Below are 18395 nucleotides of genomic sequence, written 5' to 3'. Positions count from 1 at the left end.
CACAAATAAGTAAATGTGATACATCACATTAACAAAATTAAGCATAGAAAATGTGATAATTTCAATTGATGCAGAAAAAGCATCTGACAAAATTTAACTTCCTTTCATGATAAAAACTCAGCAAATTATGTATAGAAGGAACATACCTCGAAATATTAAAGGTCATATATGACAGGCCCACAGCTAACATCACTATCAGTGGTAGAAGACAGAAAGGTTTTCCTTTAAGATCAGGAGCAAGATAAGGAAAAACGAAAGGCATACAAATTCGAACAGAAGAAGTGAAATTGTCTCTGCTGATGATGTGGTCTTATATATAGAAGACCCTAAAGATGCCACCAAAAACTTGTTAAACTAATAAACAAATTCAGTAAAGTTGCAGTAAAAACCAATATTGTTTCCAGGTACTACTACCATCTGAAAAATGTGAAAAAGAAATCAAGAAAACAATTCCATTTACAGTACCATCAAATTATTTAGGAATAAATTTAACCAGAAAGATGAAAGACCTGTTCACTGAAAACTATAAGACTTTGATGAAAGAAGTTGAAGACACAAACAGAAAAATATCTGGTGTTCATGGATTAGAAACTATTGTTAAAATCTCCATACTACCCAAAGTGATGTGTAGATTCAGCGCAATTTCCATAAAAAAATTCCAGTGTCATTTTTCACAGAAATAGAAAAATACTCCTAAAACTCTTATGAAACCACAGAATACCCCAAATAACCAAAGAAACTTTCAGCAAAAAGAACAAAGCTGGAAAGGCATCACACTACCTGATTTCAAAATTGAGTATAAAGCTACAGTAATAAAAACAGCATGATACTGGCATAAAAACAGACATAGAGACCAATAGAACAAAATAGCCCAGAAATAGATCCATAATTTATAGTCAGTCAATCTTTGACAAAAGTGTCAAGAACACACAACAGGGAAAGGACTTTTTTTTAAATAAGTGGGTGGGGAAAACTAGATATCCATATATAAAGGAATGAAATTAGACACACCATATTACAAAATCAACTCAAAATGGATTAAAGACTTAAGAGCTGAAACTGTAAAACTACTGGGAGAAAACGTAACGGAAGAAACTTCTTGTCATTGGTCTGACCAATGATTTTTGGATAAGACTTTAAAAGCACAGGCAGAAAAAGCAAAAATAGACAAAAGGGATTGAATCAAACTAAAAAGCTTCAAGTGTTGGCAAAGATATGGAGAAAGGGAACCTGTGTACATTGTTGGTGGGAATGTAAATTAATATAGCCATTATGGAAAACAGTATGGAAATTCATTTAAAAAAAGTAAAACTACCGTATGACCCAGCAATCTCACTTCTGGCTACATATCTAAACAAAATCAGTATACACTTCTATGTTCATTGCAGCATTATTCACATTAGCCAAGATGTGGAATCAACCTAATTGTCCATGGATTGATGAATGGATAAATAAAATGAATATATGTACAATGGCATACTTTTTCAGCCTTTAAAAAGAAGGAAATGCTGTCACTTATGACAACATGGATAAACCTGGAGGACATTATGGTAAGACAAACACTGCATGATCTCATTTATATGTGGAATCTAAAAAAGTTGAACTTATACAAGTAGAGAGTAGAATGGTGGTTGTCAGGGGTCAGAGGAGATGAGCTGATGTTGGCCAAAGGGTGCAAAATTTCGGTTAGATGGGATTAAAAAGTCCTGGTGATCTGTTGCACAGTATGGTGACTATAGTTTATACTTGAAAATTGCTAACAGAGTAGATCTTAAGTGTTCTTCACACACAAAAATAGTGAGGTGATAGATATGTTAATTAGCTTGATATCCTTTTACAATGTATATGTATATTGAAACACCATGTTGTACACTATATATACAATTTTTACTTATCAATTATATCTTAAGAAAAAATTAAGTCATTTAAAATGTGTATTTTATTTAAAATAATGGTAGTAAACCTATTACAGGTTAATGGAAGCAACATTTTTTATGAAAAATAACAATTTTCAAAACCAAAGGTTATTGAGAAGAGGCGCATTGTTTTACATCTTTGTAAATCTCCTTGGCATTTGACTTAATAGAAAACAGCTGGATTCGCATCTGCTTTGGCCTTCAATTTGTCATGATATCACAGGTCATACAGCCTCAGGCAAACGTCACTCCACACTTGCGAAAGAAGTGAAAACTGTTGCAGTTCACAGAAGATAATACTTTTGATTGAGATGGTGCTATGATGCTATGAGTTTGTGAGTTCACAATTTAACCTCCTTTTAATATAAACTTGCAATAATAGGAATATTTAAGATATCCATATGGGTCAAAACTTGAAAGAAAAATGCAAGGATATGTGGAATTGAAAACATAAACCTTCTGAAGTAATGATCTTGAAAAAGGCAGAGGAAATTAAGAATCTGACTGCTCTTGGGTAATGAGGTCCAGAAGCACTCCATGCATGTTGAGGTCCCAGGCTCATTGTGGCAAACAGGTACTGGATTTGGACTCTCCTGACATAAAAGGAGCCTGGAAAAACAACAACAACAAAAACAGTGATGGTTACCCAGGTTTTTTACTTACGAGTGGTGGCAGGGGGTGAAAAAACAGAGCCGTGGAGAGAGGACCCAGCCTAAGCTTTAATCTTGCTCAGTGACTAATACACCCCTTTTTTCACATGGCACAAAATCCCCAGTTGACAATACAAGATTGTCTCTGGACTGTGCTTCTCATGGGTGAGGTAGAGACAGCCAAAAAGACATGGAGGGAAGAAAAGTTCAGAGAGGAGGGGAAAAGATAACCCATAGGAAAAACACTTAGAAACTAAACTTGCAAAGCACTGGGTTAAAGTTAGGAAATCTTAAAATGAACAAGACAGCAAAACCAGCAATCAAGACATGAATTCAGTCCTTTCAAAATGCAATTCAAATAGTGTTAGTGTGACTTTACGATTTTTGAAGAAATAAAGAATAGTGTCCATAAAATGTTCATCCATTTGAGAAAGGTAGATATAAAAAAAGTACCAATTGGAGATCATAGAACAGAAAACATAGTTACTGTATTTAAAACATCTAGGGAAATGCTATTACCAGATGCAGTTAAAAAGAGAAGTTACTCAGAAAACACAGAAAACAGTATGAAAAACAGAAAGATTGAGACAAATGGAGGATGGATTAAGACGGGTCATTATACTTTATAGGTTGAAAAGAGTAGAAATGGAATGGCAGAAAAGTTATATTTAAAGAAACACTGGCCCAAGAATTCTCCAGAATGGAAGAAAGACCTTCATTGGTCACATCAATCCTGAGCAGGATAAACAAAAATCTATACATAACATCTATTCTGAAAGCTACCGCGGGAAAAACTAGACGTTATTAGAAAGGAACATTACGCTGATGCAGACCTCCTCATCAGGTTTGTTAGAAGACAATGGAATAATATCTTCAAAATAAGGAGAGAAGATAAAGGTTACCTAAGAATTCCATACCTGGCTAAAATGTCATTCAAAAATGTCTTATAAAGACATTTTTAGAAATACAAATAGACTACCTTATACACTTATTTAAAGACCCATTTAAGGATTTATTGCAATGAGAAAAAGTAAACCTCGAGGGACAAGGAGTGAGATTCAAGAAACAAGAATGAGTGAATAAATTCTTGAAATACCAGTAAATATAATTAATCATTGACTGTAAAAATGTTTTCATTTGTTTAAAACAGGTATAATTAAAATTCTAGACAATATTAATGAAGGTGGGAATGGGAAATCCAGTGAATTGCTAACGTGTGCCAACATGTTTGCTTTAGTACTTTATAGTCTGTTAAAAAAATATATGCTTGTGTAGAAATTAGGAACTTAAAGATAGACAGTGAAGTAATAAATATAATTGAAACCTCCCAAATAAGCAGAAGGAAAAAAGGGGACTAAAGAAAACTTGATCAATTTAGTAGAAGGCAGGAAAGGAGAAAATAAATGACAAAAAGCATATTAAACAAATACATCAATAATTAAAGATGTAAACAGATTAACTTCCCTGTGTTTCTCAACAAAGAGTCATGGCCTTGTTTGCACCTAAAAACATAGCCTTGAAATATATATATAAAGCAAAAACTATTAATTTTAAGGAGTGGTGGATAAAACCATAGGAATATTGGGAGATTTTATTATATCTAGAACAGATAGATCAGGCAGACAAAAAATTACCAAGAATACTAAAAATCTGAACACAGTTAACAAGTTGATTCTATGAACATAAATAGAAATTGATACCTAACAATTAGACAATACTCATTCTTTTCTAATATATTGAAGAATTAAAATTAACCATATCTTAAGATCACCAAGGATGCTTTGACAAATGTGAAATAGTAGCATATGGGCCATGCTATATGAGTATAATGCAATTAATTTGGAAATCTGTATTCAAAAGATAGTTTTTTTCCCCAAGATCTTTGACCCCTAAAGACGTTTCTTCATGTCGCAAAGAGGAAATCTAATGGAAACAATGAAATACAGAACTGAACAAGAAAGAACTACAAAAAGAACAGAAATTAATTACATGGAAAAGAAGGAAGAATATGGTCAACAAAATCAAGTCATTTTAAAAAGACAAAACTGTCAAATCTTTGGCAAAACTGATGGAGAAACTATGGAGAGATTAATAATATTAGTAATAGAAAAAGGGACATAATTTCCAATGGAGAGGAGTTTATAAACTATGGTAGAGAATATAAGAAGTGAGATAACAATCCAAATCATTCTATAAGGCTGTTATAACCTTGGTAGCAAAACCAGACAAGGATAGTGTAATAAAAAAGTATAACTCAGTAGTACCCAGCTGCATGTGTATATGAATCAGATACTCATAATCATGATCAAGCAGGGTTTAGGAATACAGTTTTCAACATAAAACCTGCTTTATTCACCAATCATCAGATGATGTTAAATAATACAATCTTCCCAATGAATGCAGAGAAGTCATTATATAAAATTAAACTTATGATAAATTTTTTTAAAAAACTAGAACTTAAGGGAATTTCCTTAACCCCCAATAAAGAGGCTGTACAAAACAAGCCTGCAGTGAATGTTTTTACTTCATAGTAAAGATAAGAGTATCCCCTTTCAAATATAGGACAAGACTTGTTCAATATCACCCCAGAAGTCCTAGCCAATGCATTATGTTAATGAAGTGAGGTATGATTGTCAATGAGAGTAAAAATGAAGTCATTAATTAGCATGTTAATATTTTAAAAATACAGGAACATTTTTTTCTGTAGAAAAAAAAGTCAACAAGTTCACTGGATCCAAAGTCAGCGTATAAAAAGCAATAGCAGGCCGGGTGCAGTGTAATCCCAGCACTTTGGGAGACCAGGGTATGCTGATCACAAGGTCAGGAGTTCGAGACCAGCCTGGCCAACATGGTGAAACTCCGAAAGTAAAAATGAAGTCATTAATTAGCATGTTAATATTTTAAAAATTTGTGTAGAAAAAAAAGTCAACAAGTTCACTGGATCCAAAGTCAGCATATAAAAAGCAATAGCAGGCTGGGTGCGGTGTAATCCCAGCACTTTGGGAGACCAGGGTATGCTGATCACAAGGTCAGGAGTTCGAGACCAGCCTGGCCAACATGGTAAAACTCCATCGCTACTAAAAATACAAAAATTAGCTGGGCATGATGGCAAATGATTGTAATCCCAGCTACCCAGGAGGCTGAGGGAGGAGAATTGCTTGAACCCGGGAGGTGGAGGTTGCAGTGAGCTGAGATTGAGCCATTGCATCGCCAGCCTGGGCGACACAGCCGGACTCTGTCTCAAAAAAAAAAAAAAAAAAAAAGGCAATAGCAGATACTCTTCTCAAAAATTCATAACCCAAATCAAGTTGTGAGAAAATATCAAACAAACTGAGTATTCTACAAAATACTGAGAAGCTGTCACAGCCTTGGGGAGCCTAAGGAGATGTAATCACTAAATGTAATGCTGTGTCTGGGATGAGATCCTGGAACAGAAGCAAGATAGTAATGGAAAAATGGGTGAAATCAAAACAAAGTCTGTAGTTTGTTTAACGTTAATATTATCTCTTCTTTTTGACAAAGTAGCAAGGTTACGTAAGGTATTAACATCAGGGAAAACAGGGTGGGGAAGTTTTGTACTATCTTTGCAACTTTTTTGTAATTATGAAACTATTAAATAACCAATTATACAATTAATGGGGGAAAAAAAGGACCTCCTAAAGTCAAATAAGGCCTTTATAGGGAAAAAAAAAATTGCAGTGTATCATTGACAGCCGTAAGAGATATAGACAATGGTCAAAGATGAGAGATCTTGATATAATGTTTTCAATTTCTCTAAATTGCTGTGTGGATTTAATAAAATGTCAGAATCTCAATAGGATAGTTCATCATACTTTAAAAGCTGCTTCTAAAAATTATTTGAAAGATGGTGGGCTAAGAGTCAGATAATTTTGAAAGACAAGGTAGGGCCAGACACTTTTGAAAAACAAGGTAGGGCAGTCGCCCTTTCAAATACCAAGATACTGTAAAGCTGTAATAATATGGTGCCTTAATGCACAGAGATACAGAAATGGATCAGGGGACCAACAAGAGAGTTCAAGCACAGACTTGCTCATATACAGAAATATGATACAAAGTCAGGGGAAAATTAGATCCCTAACACAGAACATAGGCAAAAATAACCATAAAGAAAACTAAAATGCACAGGCTATTTGAATATCTTTATGACATCCGTGTGGGGAAGAATTTCTTAAATTAGGCATTGAAGGAAAAGATTGTGAAATTTTACAACACCTATATTTAATTGTCCTCTAAGACAAAAGATTATGTTGGCTCTTCTAATTTTGGGCTTTTGGACTTTAAATGCAATTGGGATGGGGGGCAGGAGGTCATTCAAGCTGGAACATTGACATCTTTTTTGCTTTGCAAGATCACCCTTAATACTGTGTGGAGAATACTGGAGGAAGGGTTTGGAATGGAAGAAGGGTTTTTGTAGGAAGATAATGTTTCTTAGGACTACCATGGAAAGGGAAATCATGGGACAAATTTGGGATTTGCCTTAGATAGGGTCAGCAAGACTTGCTGATAAATTGGATGTTGGTGGCAAGGAAAAAAGGAACGAGAACAATCGTGAGGGGTTTTTTTGTCGTCTTTTGTTTTTGTTTTTTGGCTTCAGCAACTGCTACTGTTTATAGAAATGGGGAAAAGGGAAATTAATATTTGTTTTAAATGCTTTGAGTTGCCTGATAGACATCCAAGGGGAGCAGTCAGTTTCTAAGCAAAAGACTGCGCTTTTGTGGACAGTCCTGTGGCAGAGGATTGGAATTTGGGAGCCATTGGCATGTAGGTGACATTTAAATTATGTGACTAGGTGAGGAGGGAAGGGTTGTTACCTAGGGAGTGGACATTGATGGAGAAGACTAGTGACTAAGTTCTGAGGCAAGACCCTCCAGCGTGTAGATGGCAAGCAGAGCAGAAGCCATTTATGACTGAGAAGAGACCACTGATGGCGGGGGGAGCGGAAACCAGGACCATGTAATTGTCACCAAAAATAAGATAGCATGGGATTTTGTTTTTGTTTGCTTGTTTTAATGAGGATGTTGAATATTACTGAGAGATAAAGTGAGATTAAGAGCAAGTTTCTTGGCCACATAAGGAATTGCTGAAATTGTCAAGCAATTTCAGTGGGTTTGGAAGGGATGGAAGCCTGTGGGGCATATATGTTAGCAGGAGAGAATGTATGGTAAAACCATTGAGTTAGTGACAGTAGACTGCTCTATCAAGAGGCATTTTCAGGGCCAAGAGGTGCTGAGCAAGGGGGTGGTAACTGCAGGAGCTCTGAGAGCATGTGGTGTCTTGTGGAAATTAATGATTCAGGATCCGGAGAGAAACTGGTATTGCAGATAGAGGCCTTTGAGGAGACAGGGGGATGATGGAGTCTTTAAAATATATTAAAATCACCTACAAAACCTTAACCAGACATTAGGATCCCTTGGGAACCTGAAAAACAAAGATCTCTGTGGGACACTGGGAATCTGCATTGTTTAACAGCTCTCCAGGTGAGCCTAATGAGTAGCCAGATTTGAAAATCTGTAACCTAAGTCAGGGTACTACCACATTCACCTTCAATCTTCCTGCTGGGGAACTTGTTTTGAACGTGTATTTTCATAAGAAGCACAGTGTTTTCATTCGTATATTATGTTTATGTGGCACTGCTGGGCAAAAAGAGACTGTTGATGGTCTAGGGAGTCTAAAACACATAAAGCAGCTTCTCAGTGTAGCAAGCAACCACTGATAACTCCTTGAGTATAATATAAAGTTTAATTTGGGGTATTAAAGTCTGTGTGCTCCTTAGGTAAACACCTTTTGGTAATTAACCACATCTTACAGATTTTTTCCTTTAAAGTTAAAATCATACAGCATTTTTATTAGTCAGTTAAAATCGCGCTGTGTAAATTTACCAGAATACAGTTTAATTCTTTTCTATGGAGCACATTTTTGGTGATAAAAATGATGCTCCGTGAATATCCCTGTATAGAATCTTCTGTATATCCCTGTATTTCCTTTGCTTTTTTAGTTCCTTGAGAGTGGAATAGTTGGACCAAAGAGTACATTAGTGAACTTTTAGTAATTCATTGATTTTACTGCCAGAGAAGAAATACGTATTTCTGCCAAGGAAATTCACAGTATGGATGGCAGAAGGGAAAAATCCCTCTTCCACCCCACATTCCTTGTCCCTAGAAGTAACTCATCAACAATTTCTTGCCTACCTTTCCAACAGTTTTACCTATATTTGGGTTTATCCTTAAAAAACAAATAAATGAGAAAACACTTACTTACCAGTTCGTTTCTACAAACTTCAGTAACTTGTATATTTCACTAAATCTACCGAGAATTCAATCCTTAATAATCCCATACAATTCTACCTCATTATTTTTCTCTCTCATTTTCTTGCTGTTTTATTAAATGGCAATGCAGTGGGCTTACGCAGTGGAAGGTCTGTACTGACGGCTGGTGGGAAACAACTCAGTAGTGTGTGAGACTGCCCGCTCCCCTAAACCGCACGTGCCCGGTGTTTCAGGTTTGCATTTCTTTATGCAAATAGGTCGTGATGTTTCCTTCGCAGGTCGGCCAGCCGTTTGCATTTTCTTGCGAATTGCCAGTTTTATCCCTTTTGCCCATTTTTCTGTCTTGGTTTGGTCTTTATCTCGTTGGTTTCCAAGAGCTCTTCATTTATTAAGGAAATTAGCTCGATGTCTTTCATGTGTCCCAGGCGGAAAAGTCTTGTCTTCCCTGCAGGTCTTTAGACGTCAATGTATGTGTTTTTGCGGCCAGGATTTTCATTTTTTTCATTTAGACAGATGTGTACATTTGTCCCTTTATTCTTCAGCGGTTTTACATTTGAGCATCTCAGTGGGGTTTCCTCCATTTCGACCCCCATTTCTTTGGGGGCTGCACCCCCACCACCCAACCCACCCCCCTTTTCCAGACCTGGCTTTGGGGTCCCTCACGGCCACTCCCTGACGTCAGCCCCCAGCCTTCGCGCCAAACTGTTGCTGTGGCAACCGCAGCCTGATTGGCACGTCACAGGGCTGTGGTGAGGGGGCCCGGAGAGGGCGGCGAGGCTGCTGATTGGCTAGCACAGAAGCCCCGCCTCTGCGGAGAAGCCCTGACAAGGAGGCGTCGAGCTGCACCTCGGTGCAGAAGTCTGGGCAGCTGCGGGAGAAGAGGTTTGGGAGGCGCGGGAGATGTCTACCCTGGGCTGGTGGCGCCGCCGGGCGCCGGGCGCCATGAGGGTGCGCTAGGCGGCTGTTCGTGCACGAGGCTGCGCAGCACTGAGGTGAGGTGAGTGCGCCTTCGGCCGCCCCGCGCGCCTCCTGCCCGCGGGACCTTGGTGTCACGACGGCTCTGGGCCAGAGTGGCCGTCTTGCCGCAAGCCCAAGACCCCGCGGCAAGCCAGCGACCCTTGTGGCAGGGCGGGCTGGCGGACATGGTACTTGGCCGCCCGCTGCCCAGTCCGAGAGTGGGCACAGTGGCGGCCAGGCTGTGGATGGTTGGTGCCTTTTTGGGGCAGGGGTGGGTGCAGCCCGGGCTGCTGCGTTGGTGCCGCCATCTTGCGGGCCGGGGTCTGAGGGGCTGCTGCGGGGTCTCCGCGCCTTTCTGACTGGCCGGGGGCCACCGCAGCAAACCGGGGGCATTAGGGCAGACAGCCGGGGGCTCTGCCACGGCAAGTCCAGCAAGGTCGACACCAATGCTATCCCTGTTGCCACGGTGGAATGCGGCTCTCGGGAGCCCTGGGCCTCCTGGGCTGGGTCTGGGGGCTGCGAAAATGCCCCTTCCTGCGGGGTGCCATCGGCCTCGCGGCGCCGGCGTGCCCGGCTACCCTCTGGGGGCGGGGCTTGTTTGCCGCAGTGGTGGTGGGAGGGGCGAAGGGCTGTCCTGCCTGTAGGGGTTTTCTTTCCCCGCCCTCTCGGGCGGTATCTTAAATGAGGGCGGCTGAGGCTTGCTGTGCAGGAGCTGCCTTGGTTGGTTGGCGGCAGATGGGGCGGGGCAAGGCTCAAGTGACTGGGTGGCATTGGACGTAATCGTCTGCTCAAGCCCCACCCACTGGGTGCCATCTTTTATGAGGGTGGCTGAGGTTTGCCGCGCAGGCGCTGTTCTGGTTGATTGGTGGCAGATGGGGCGAGGCAAAGCTGAATGACTGTGGGTTGCATTGGATGTAATGGTCTGTTCCAGCCCCACCCATTGGGTGCCATCTTTTATGAGGGTGGCTGAGGTTTGCCGAGTAGGCGCTGTTCTAGTTGATTGGCGGCAAGTGGGGCGGGGCAAGGCTGAAGTGATTGGGTAACGATCCACTCAGGCCCCGCCCACTTTGACGCCATGTTTGATGGGGGATGCTGAGGTTTGCTGCGCAGGTGCTGCCCTGATTGGTTGGTGGCATATGGGGCGGGGCAAGGCTGAAGTGACTGGGTGGCATTAGATGTGACGATCTGTTCAGGCCCTGCCCGCTTGGACGCCATGTTTGATGGGGGCTGCTGAGGTTTGCTATGCAGGTGCTGCCCTGGTTGGTTGGTAGCAGAGGGGGCGGGGCAAGGCTGAAGTGACTGTGTAGCATTGGATATGACGATCTGCTCAGGCCCCGCCCACCTAGATGCCATGTTTGATGGGGGCTGCTGGAGTTTGCTGCGCAGGTGCTGTCCTGGTTGGTTGGTGGCAGATGGGGCGGGGCAAGGCTGAAGTGACAGGGTGGCATTGGACCTAGTGGTTTGTTCAAGCCCCACCCACCTGGGCGCCATCTTTAATGAAAGTGCTTGAGATTTGCTGCGCAGGCGCTGTCCTAGTTGGTTGGGCGAGACAAGGCCCGCCCGCCTGGGCGCCATCTTTGATGGGGGCAGCTGAGGTTTGCCGCGCAGGCGTTGCCCGGATTGGTTGGCGGCAGATGTGGCGGGGCAAGGCTGAAGTGGCTGCGGGTGGCATGGGCGGGACGGTCTGTTCAAGCCCCGCCCACCTGGGTGCCATCTTTGATCGGGGCGGCTGCGGTTTGCCGCAGAGGTGTGGGGTTGTCCACAGGGAGGGGCGGGGCCACGGTTGCTGTGCCTGCCTGCCTTGCGGTGATGGAAAGCTGTGGAGTGCCGCGCTCCTTGGGCTGTGTGTGCTGGTCGCCAGGCTGTTTTGCCAGTGGGACTGGCTCAGTCCCCGCATCTGGGGGAGCCGGGAGACGTGCCTAAAGAGTTTGCCTTAGCGGCCGCGGAGCCATTTATCCTTAAGGACAGGGTGACGGGTTATCAGCGCGCTCGCTGTGTTTTTGGCTAACGGTGGCAGAGGCTCACCCCTTCCCCTGTTGTTGCCTGACCGAGACTTTGTTCACCACAGGATGCGTGCGGTTCCATCTTGTGTATGGGGGCGGCTTAGTGGGGGAGCTGCGAGGCGGGTTGTGCAGGCGCCCTGCTGGCGGGGCTAAGGGCTGGGGCCCGGGACCGTTCCTCGGGACTGATAGCGCTGAGAGCACCCTCACCTCCACTGCCCCCCACCGCCTCCACGGTACTGTCTGTGCTAGCCACAGGGTGGCGCCCGAGGTTGATTGCGCAGGCGCCATCTTGAGTGACACCTGGGTCGGCCCCAGGGGCGGGCATGAGGGAGGGCTGTCTCAGTGACTAGGGGCTGCCGAGCCTGGTACACTGTGGTGCAATCTTTGGCTGTAGTGAGGCACTTGAGGGCAGTCACACAGGCACTGGTTTGAATGACTGCTGGGTTGGCTGTAGGGCCGGGTGCAGAGGACTGAGTGACTGACGGGGGCTGCATGGCCCCGCCCACTCTGTGGCATCATCTTTGCTGGCCATTAGGTGGCAGCCAAGGTGTACTGTGCAGGTGCCATCCTGAATGACAGCTGGGCTGGCTGCAGGTGCGGTTCTGAGGGAGGGTCTGCTTTGTCTTGAGTGACTGAGGGGGGCCATAGCATGTGTGTCTTGTCTGATAGAGCAGCCGGCATTCAGTGTGGCGGGTGCACTGCGGAGGCACCATTACTGAATGACAGCTGCGCTGTAGGAGTGGGCGTGAGCCCCGTCCATCCTAGTACCACGTGTGTTGGCCGGTGGCGGGGGGCAGCAGAGGTGTACTGCGCAGGCGCCATCTTGAGTGACAGCAGGGCTGTTGGAGGGGGCTGAGGGGATTTCAAGGTAGGCGGGGCCGTAGGGCCGTGTTCATTCATTCTGTGCCATCTTTGCCGGTTCATGGGTGGGGCCTGCACTGGAGCCTTCCTGAGTGACCGCGGGCTGCACTGGCGTGCCAGCTGAGCCCTACCCGCTATCTTGGGCAGCGTGCCTTCATGGCTGGTGGCGCCTTACTTCCTCCAGGGGGCGCCAAAGCCAGGCCTCGGGAAGCGGGCGGGTTCAGCTGTGCAGCCTTGGGTCAGCGAGGAGAAAAGTGGAATCCAAGGCCAAACTCAGACGTTTTAAGAGATTTGGGGAAAGGTGGGATTTTAAGTGAGAAAATGGAGGAAGTGGGCTGTGGGTGTAAGATTTGGGGTCTAGGTGATTTGGAGACTCTCTTGGTGAAGGATTTTCACTCAAAATCGTACAGCTGGAGGTGGAAAAATTCAGGGCTGCGGGTGGTCCTGAGAGGGGCAGTGCATGGGAACTAGGAGGCTGCCCTGGGCAGGTGGGGGTGTGTTTAAAGGGGCTGCCCCATAGGTAGGGTGGGGCCTCTGAAGAAACTGTTCATGAGCAGAGCCGCTAGAGGGCTGCCCAGCTTCCAAAGCTTAGTTCGTTTGGGTGTGGCCCTCCCAGCCCTAGCTCTCCTACGGAGTCGTAGAGCTCACTTACCTAGCCCTGGCTCCACCCAAGGAGATCTTAAGTCAGCCCTTTGGTTTTGTTTGAGGTAGGGAAAGTGACACATATGACGCTTCCTTCCTAGCCTGTCATAATTTTTTTTTTTTTTTTGAGACAGAGTCTGGCCCTCTCACCCAGGCTGGAGTGTGGTGGCGTGATCTTGGCTCACTGCAGCCTCTGCCTCCCGGGTTCAAGTGATTCTCCCACCCCAGCCTCTTCAGAGTAGCTGGGAATACAGGCGCGCGCCACCATGCCCATCTAATTTTATATTTTTAGTAGACCAGGGGTTTCGCCATTTTGTCCAGGGTGGTCTCGAACTCCTGACCTCAGGCGATCTGCCCGCCTTGGCCTCCCAAAGTGCTGGGATTACAGGCGCGAGTCACTGCGCCCATCCTTTGAATAGTTTTTAATAAGCTCTTTAACCTCACCAAAATATGCCCACCTGACTCTTGGAATATAAACCAGTCTCATAATCATGAAGGTCCTTCCCCCAGGGACCTCTAATTGATTGAACACATACTCTGAGGTGCAGTGGGACTTGGACTATGTCCTATTAGTCCACTGAGAACATGTTGATAAACCCTAAAATATTTTACGTGATAAAGGGTACTATTACCTAATAATAACGATAGGATAGCGGTCCTAATATGGGGACGGCCAGCGCCAAAAATGGGGTTCTTGAATTGATTCCTTAATCTAGAGCCCCAGAGAAGGTTGTAAGACACCCCAGAAATTGACTTGAATGCCTTTGATGTAACCTTGTTGGAGAAAGTCTACGAGTACATCCCAGGGTGTGACGTGGTCTAAGGGAGCTATACCCATGGCCATTCATCCTGGATGGGATGCTCTTCATGGTCTCATTTGACCTGTGCCATCATAGAAGATAAATGTGGAACTGTTGTGGTATTGTTCCCCCCTGAGGAACCCAGTAACTGCAAAATAAACTTGGCGTCTCACATTTTCTTTTTCTCTACAGCTTTGCCTTCTTGATCTTCCGTCCTTCTTGGAGACGACTGGCGAGAGGAAGAGGGACTAGGTCCAAACGCTAGGTGGCTGGGTCCAGGTGAGTTGAATTTCCTCCTCACAGTGCCACATTCATCTTTGGAGTGACCACCGCACTTCCTTACTCTGACACTTTCCTACTGCATATGTGTTCCACATAGCCACCCCAGCACCATTTGTGCCCTCTGAGAACACCCAGACTCTTCTGGTGGATTGTGTATTCTCTAAAAATTCTCCTTGGCCTCACACCATCCATTTCAGTATCCTCCCTCTTTTTCTCATACTCAGCTACTCCTTCAGGGCTACTCTTTTTCTCTTGCCTGGTGATTAAAGAAGCATGAGAGATTCATCCACTCATTTGCGAATATTGATCAAGTGTGTACTTTGTGCCAGGTACTGGGACATAGCCCCAGTGGGGGAAAGGAAGTGTTTTCAAAGAGTTTTTAGTCTATTTGGGAATTAAAGCTGTGGAAAACATAATTGTTTGATTTATACTTTTGCAAGAGAACATCTGCTAGCAACAGCCGACTTAATCTTAGAGAGGCCACATAGGGGCCTCCCTGAGATGGTCAAGAACATTAAAGCTGAGCCCTGAAGGAGTGTGAATGGTGTGTGTCATGGGGAGAGTAGTCTCAGCAGAGGGGATAGGGTTGTTGTTGAGAGATGCAGAGAGAGGAGCTGAAAATCCAGGATTCCTAGAGCAAGGGAATTGTTGAGTGGCATCTGATTGAGGTAGGAAGAAGGTAAGTTGTGGTTTCATTGTGAAAAGACTTGTAATCTGTGGTGAGTAACTGGGCTTGACCTGAAGTGCAGTGGGAAGTGCTTTTAACCATGGGAGTATCATGATAATCAGATTTGTGGTTTTAAAAAGATCATCTGGTTTCAGGGTGCAGAAGGGGAGTGTGGACGCAGTGGGTGTGGGGAGACCAACTTGGGCCTGGGTGAGAGATGGTGGCTTGGTTTGTGGTCATATCACAGGGAGGAGTGAAGTGGGTAGATTATTTGAGAGGTGTTGAGGAGGGAGACTCCTCACTTTCTCTGTTCATGGCCTGCTGACTGATTCAGAGAAGGCACAGTGAGTCACATGATGTGGGGAAGCAAGCACATAGCTAGAGGTTGTCTGTTTGTTCATTTGTCAGCAAGCATTGATACTGGGCCTGATCCAGGACAGGATCATGCCAGGCTTAGAGTCTCCAGAAGTGAATGTCATAATCCCTGGCCTCAGTGTCTACTGAATGGAGACTCCCATCACAAGAAGAGTAAGAATGTGTTTACCAAGATAGGTGGCTATGGTGGTGGTGGAATACTGCTTAGGGAGAAGCTAACATGACCAGGTGAGCCCTTGGGATGGGTTGGTGTATTCCTGGCCTCAGTGCTCAAGATATGCATTATGTTGCTTAACCCTGTGGAGACTTGGAAACCTCCTTTGCCGGAGGGCTCATGTTGGTAGATCCACATTTAACTAAGCTCAGGAGACTTAAAACCGTACTGACATGTGACTTGAAATAGGATGTTCCTGTTCCCACAATTCTGGTTTATTAATTCATGGTAGGAGTACAGTAGCAGGGACCCAAGTACTCAGCAGTGTGTATGATCAGCAAATTCTCTCCCTGTAGGCAGACCTACATGGGAAACACAACCATAATGAGAAGGTTGCTTGGTGAGTATGGAATCAGAACCAAGAGGATGTGGGTGAGCTTTAATAGCGCTGGTTTGTCACATAGCCTGGTACAGCCATGTTGTCACAGTGAAACCCTTGCTTAGGGTTACCAAGATATCGGAAGCCCCTTATCTAACACCCTTGTCCTTCCCAAACTCCATTCAAGTTAGGTCTGATGAGAGTTGTTCACTATCCTGTAGATGGTTGGATGGACCAAGCTTTGTGGCCTACATTTTAGTACTCCCTCCCCTTAAAAAAGTCAGATGAGCCAATTATTGTTATTAGAATATAGTCAAATAACTCATACTGTTCTGGAAGACATTTTGTCTCTTTAAAGTAGCTTTATTTGTCTTGAACCATTTTGTGCTGGTCATAAGACTGAACTCTTAGATATTATTTCCTCTCTTTCTAAACTTTTGGGGAAATCTCTCAAGGATGGACAACAACAAGGAGATTTTGCTGCAGTGTGGTAAGTGCTAAGCTTAATGTGGTAGAAATAAGCCCAGGATGTTGAGATTATCTGAGAGAAGCCAGCCAACAGACCAGAGGGTGGAGGTTGTGGCCTGTGAGATGGAGTTGGTGGTCATTTACTCCTTGCTCCTATATAAAATTGTTCCCTCTAAAGTCCCTATGTCCCATATGTACCTTATTCATAGGTGATTGGACCAGACTGGATACCTTAGAGCAGTGGTTCTCAAAGAACAGCTCCTGGAGTGATTGTAGGAATGCTTCTTTCCTGGGGAACCACAGACCTCCTGAGTCATCCCACCTGGAAAGGTAGCTCCGTATTTCATAAGCACCCTAGGCAACTCTTCTGCACGTCTGAGTTTGAGAACCACTGCCCTAGAAGGAATCAGGCTGTAGCATGCACTTTCATACTGAGAATTTGGATGAAGGGACACTGAGTGTCGGGCATTTAAACTGGGAGGTGACGTAGGCCTGGGCTGGGACAGCATCTTACTCCATGTGCGTGCTGAAGTAGAGAATGTCGGTCTGCAGAGAGAGGCAGGAGAATGGAGCAAACAAGAAGAGAGACGAGACCACACACCACGCTGTCCCTGGGAGACGAAGAGAGTAACCTCCTCGGTTCCTGACTTTAAAGTTCTCAATTCCAGCCCCCTTTTAATGAGGTAGGTAGAACGAGTTAGGGGGCTGAATCTAGGTGCACCGTGGTGAGGAACCAAAGTAAGTAAATAGAAATGGGACTGAAGGAGACTCAGTGGATTTTCTCCTGCATCAGATGGGATGTGGGAGCCTGAGGCCAAACCGGAGTCACAGGATTTCTTCTCACACATGGTCCCAGATGCTTTCTAGTGCATGATGTGTTCTTTCATTAAGTTCTTCCCTGCTCAGTTGAACACTGACCCATCATTTCTCTGATTAAAGCCATGGATCTTCCCTGACTTCTGGCAAGGATGCCTGATGAGTTTCATCTTTATTATGTGTTATATTAATTGTGAGATCCATGCTTTTATTTCCTACTCATTTTAATGGAATAGAAGTAAAGTGTCATAAAATATCCAAAGAATGGCATCAGTACCACCATCCAGACTTCAATGGCAATGCTGTCATGCAGCAGGCAGTGCCAGGCTTGTTCTGTATACAGAGAGGTTTCATGTTTAGACATCTAGTGTAAAGAAAACATCCTTTGGAGATCAAAGAACGCCAGACTCCCAGAAGCACCCTTCCTGCCTGGCTGTGTAGAGGGATCCTTTATTAGTGGCCCCATCACTTGGCGCCTCTCCTCCCTCCCCTTGAAGTTGGTGACCTTTCTTTGTCCCCTGGCCCAGAGTCAGCTAGCCCTTGTGTGCCCCTAACTGCTGTTGGCTACTACTTAACACTGAGTCCTGCTCTGAAGAGAGAGCAGAGGGAGATGTGGAAGCTTTAGTAATGAGGGGTGTGTGGGAGCCCACCTTCAAGCCAGGAAGGATATGGGTTTGCCCTGTGGGCCAGAGTTCAGTCTTGAGCCATATGACGGCTAGACAGCTGTCAATGAAGTGAGGATTTGGGTGTGGAGCTTGATGCGTGTTAGCCCCCTCTGTGGTACAGTCACTGGAGAGGGGAGGTACAGATGGTGACCACAGGGTACTGTCAGTGGGAGTGCTTAAGGGTCAGAGGGAGGTTGTATTATGGGGACCCCAGCAGAGAAAGGGCAGGGCCTGATGTGCTGTAACAAGCTGGGCAGGAAGGAAAACAAACACGCTAGGAAACAGTAATTGCATTTACTTACATTTTTATATTCAGTTTTTTTCCTGATTGTGAAGTTAAAATAACATTTTAAATAGAGATGGAAAAAGAAACAGAGACTTGTTATTATTAATCATTTATTCTGATAGATTTCCTCTATTTTATGAATAGTCTTAATACAAGTTTATGTGAGTTTTCTTCCAGTTTAGTTGGT

The 18395-nt window shown here is 44.4% G+C and overlaps 2 protein-coding genes across 28 annotated transcripts in view; one reads left to right on the top strand and one right to left on the bottom strand.

The window, feature by feature from the left end:
• Positions 1–1922: 1922 nt before the first annotated feature.
• Positions 1923–10581, bottom strand: LOC130540997 (serine/arginine repetitive matrix protein 1-like). The gene is made up of 2 exons (XM_057300506.2): positions 8846–10581; positions 1923–2525 (listed from the first exon to the last, which is right to left on the bottom strand). Exon 1 carries the CDS (start codon positions 10579–10581, stop codon positions 9532–9534), a length of 1050 nt encoding a protein of 349 aa, XP_057156489.1. The 3' UTR covers positions 1923–2525; positions 8846–9531.
• Positions 9713–18395, top strand: part of LOC100987733 (paternally-expressed gene 3 protein) — a 69853-nt gene continuing 61170 nt past the window's right edge. For 8 of the 27 annotated variants that reach the window (XM_057300738.2, XM_057300735.2, XM_057300736.2 and 5 more), the window contains exons 1-2: positions 9713–9850; positions 14309–14395. The gene's annotated coding sequence lies outside the window, so the exon portion shown is untranslated. Of the gene's footprint in view, positions 9851–14308; positions 14396–16650; positions 16772–16993; positions 17125–18395 lie in introns of all 27 variants that reach the window. The other 19 variants (XM_057300742.2, XM_057300739.2, XM_057300741.2 and 16 more) reach the window with 5 other exon arrangements.

This window comes from Pan paniscus, chromosome 20 (genome assembly GCF_029289425.2).
Source record: "Pan paniscus chromosome 20, NHGRI_mPanPan1-v2.0_pri, whole genome shotgun sequence".
Taxonomy (NCBI): domain Eukaryota; kingdom Metazoa; phylum Chordata; class Mammalia; order Primates; family Hominidae; genus Pan; species Pan paniscus.
Note: the sequence above shows the minus strand (reverse complement) of the source record. Positions and strands in the feature narration are given on the sequence as shown.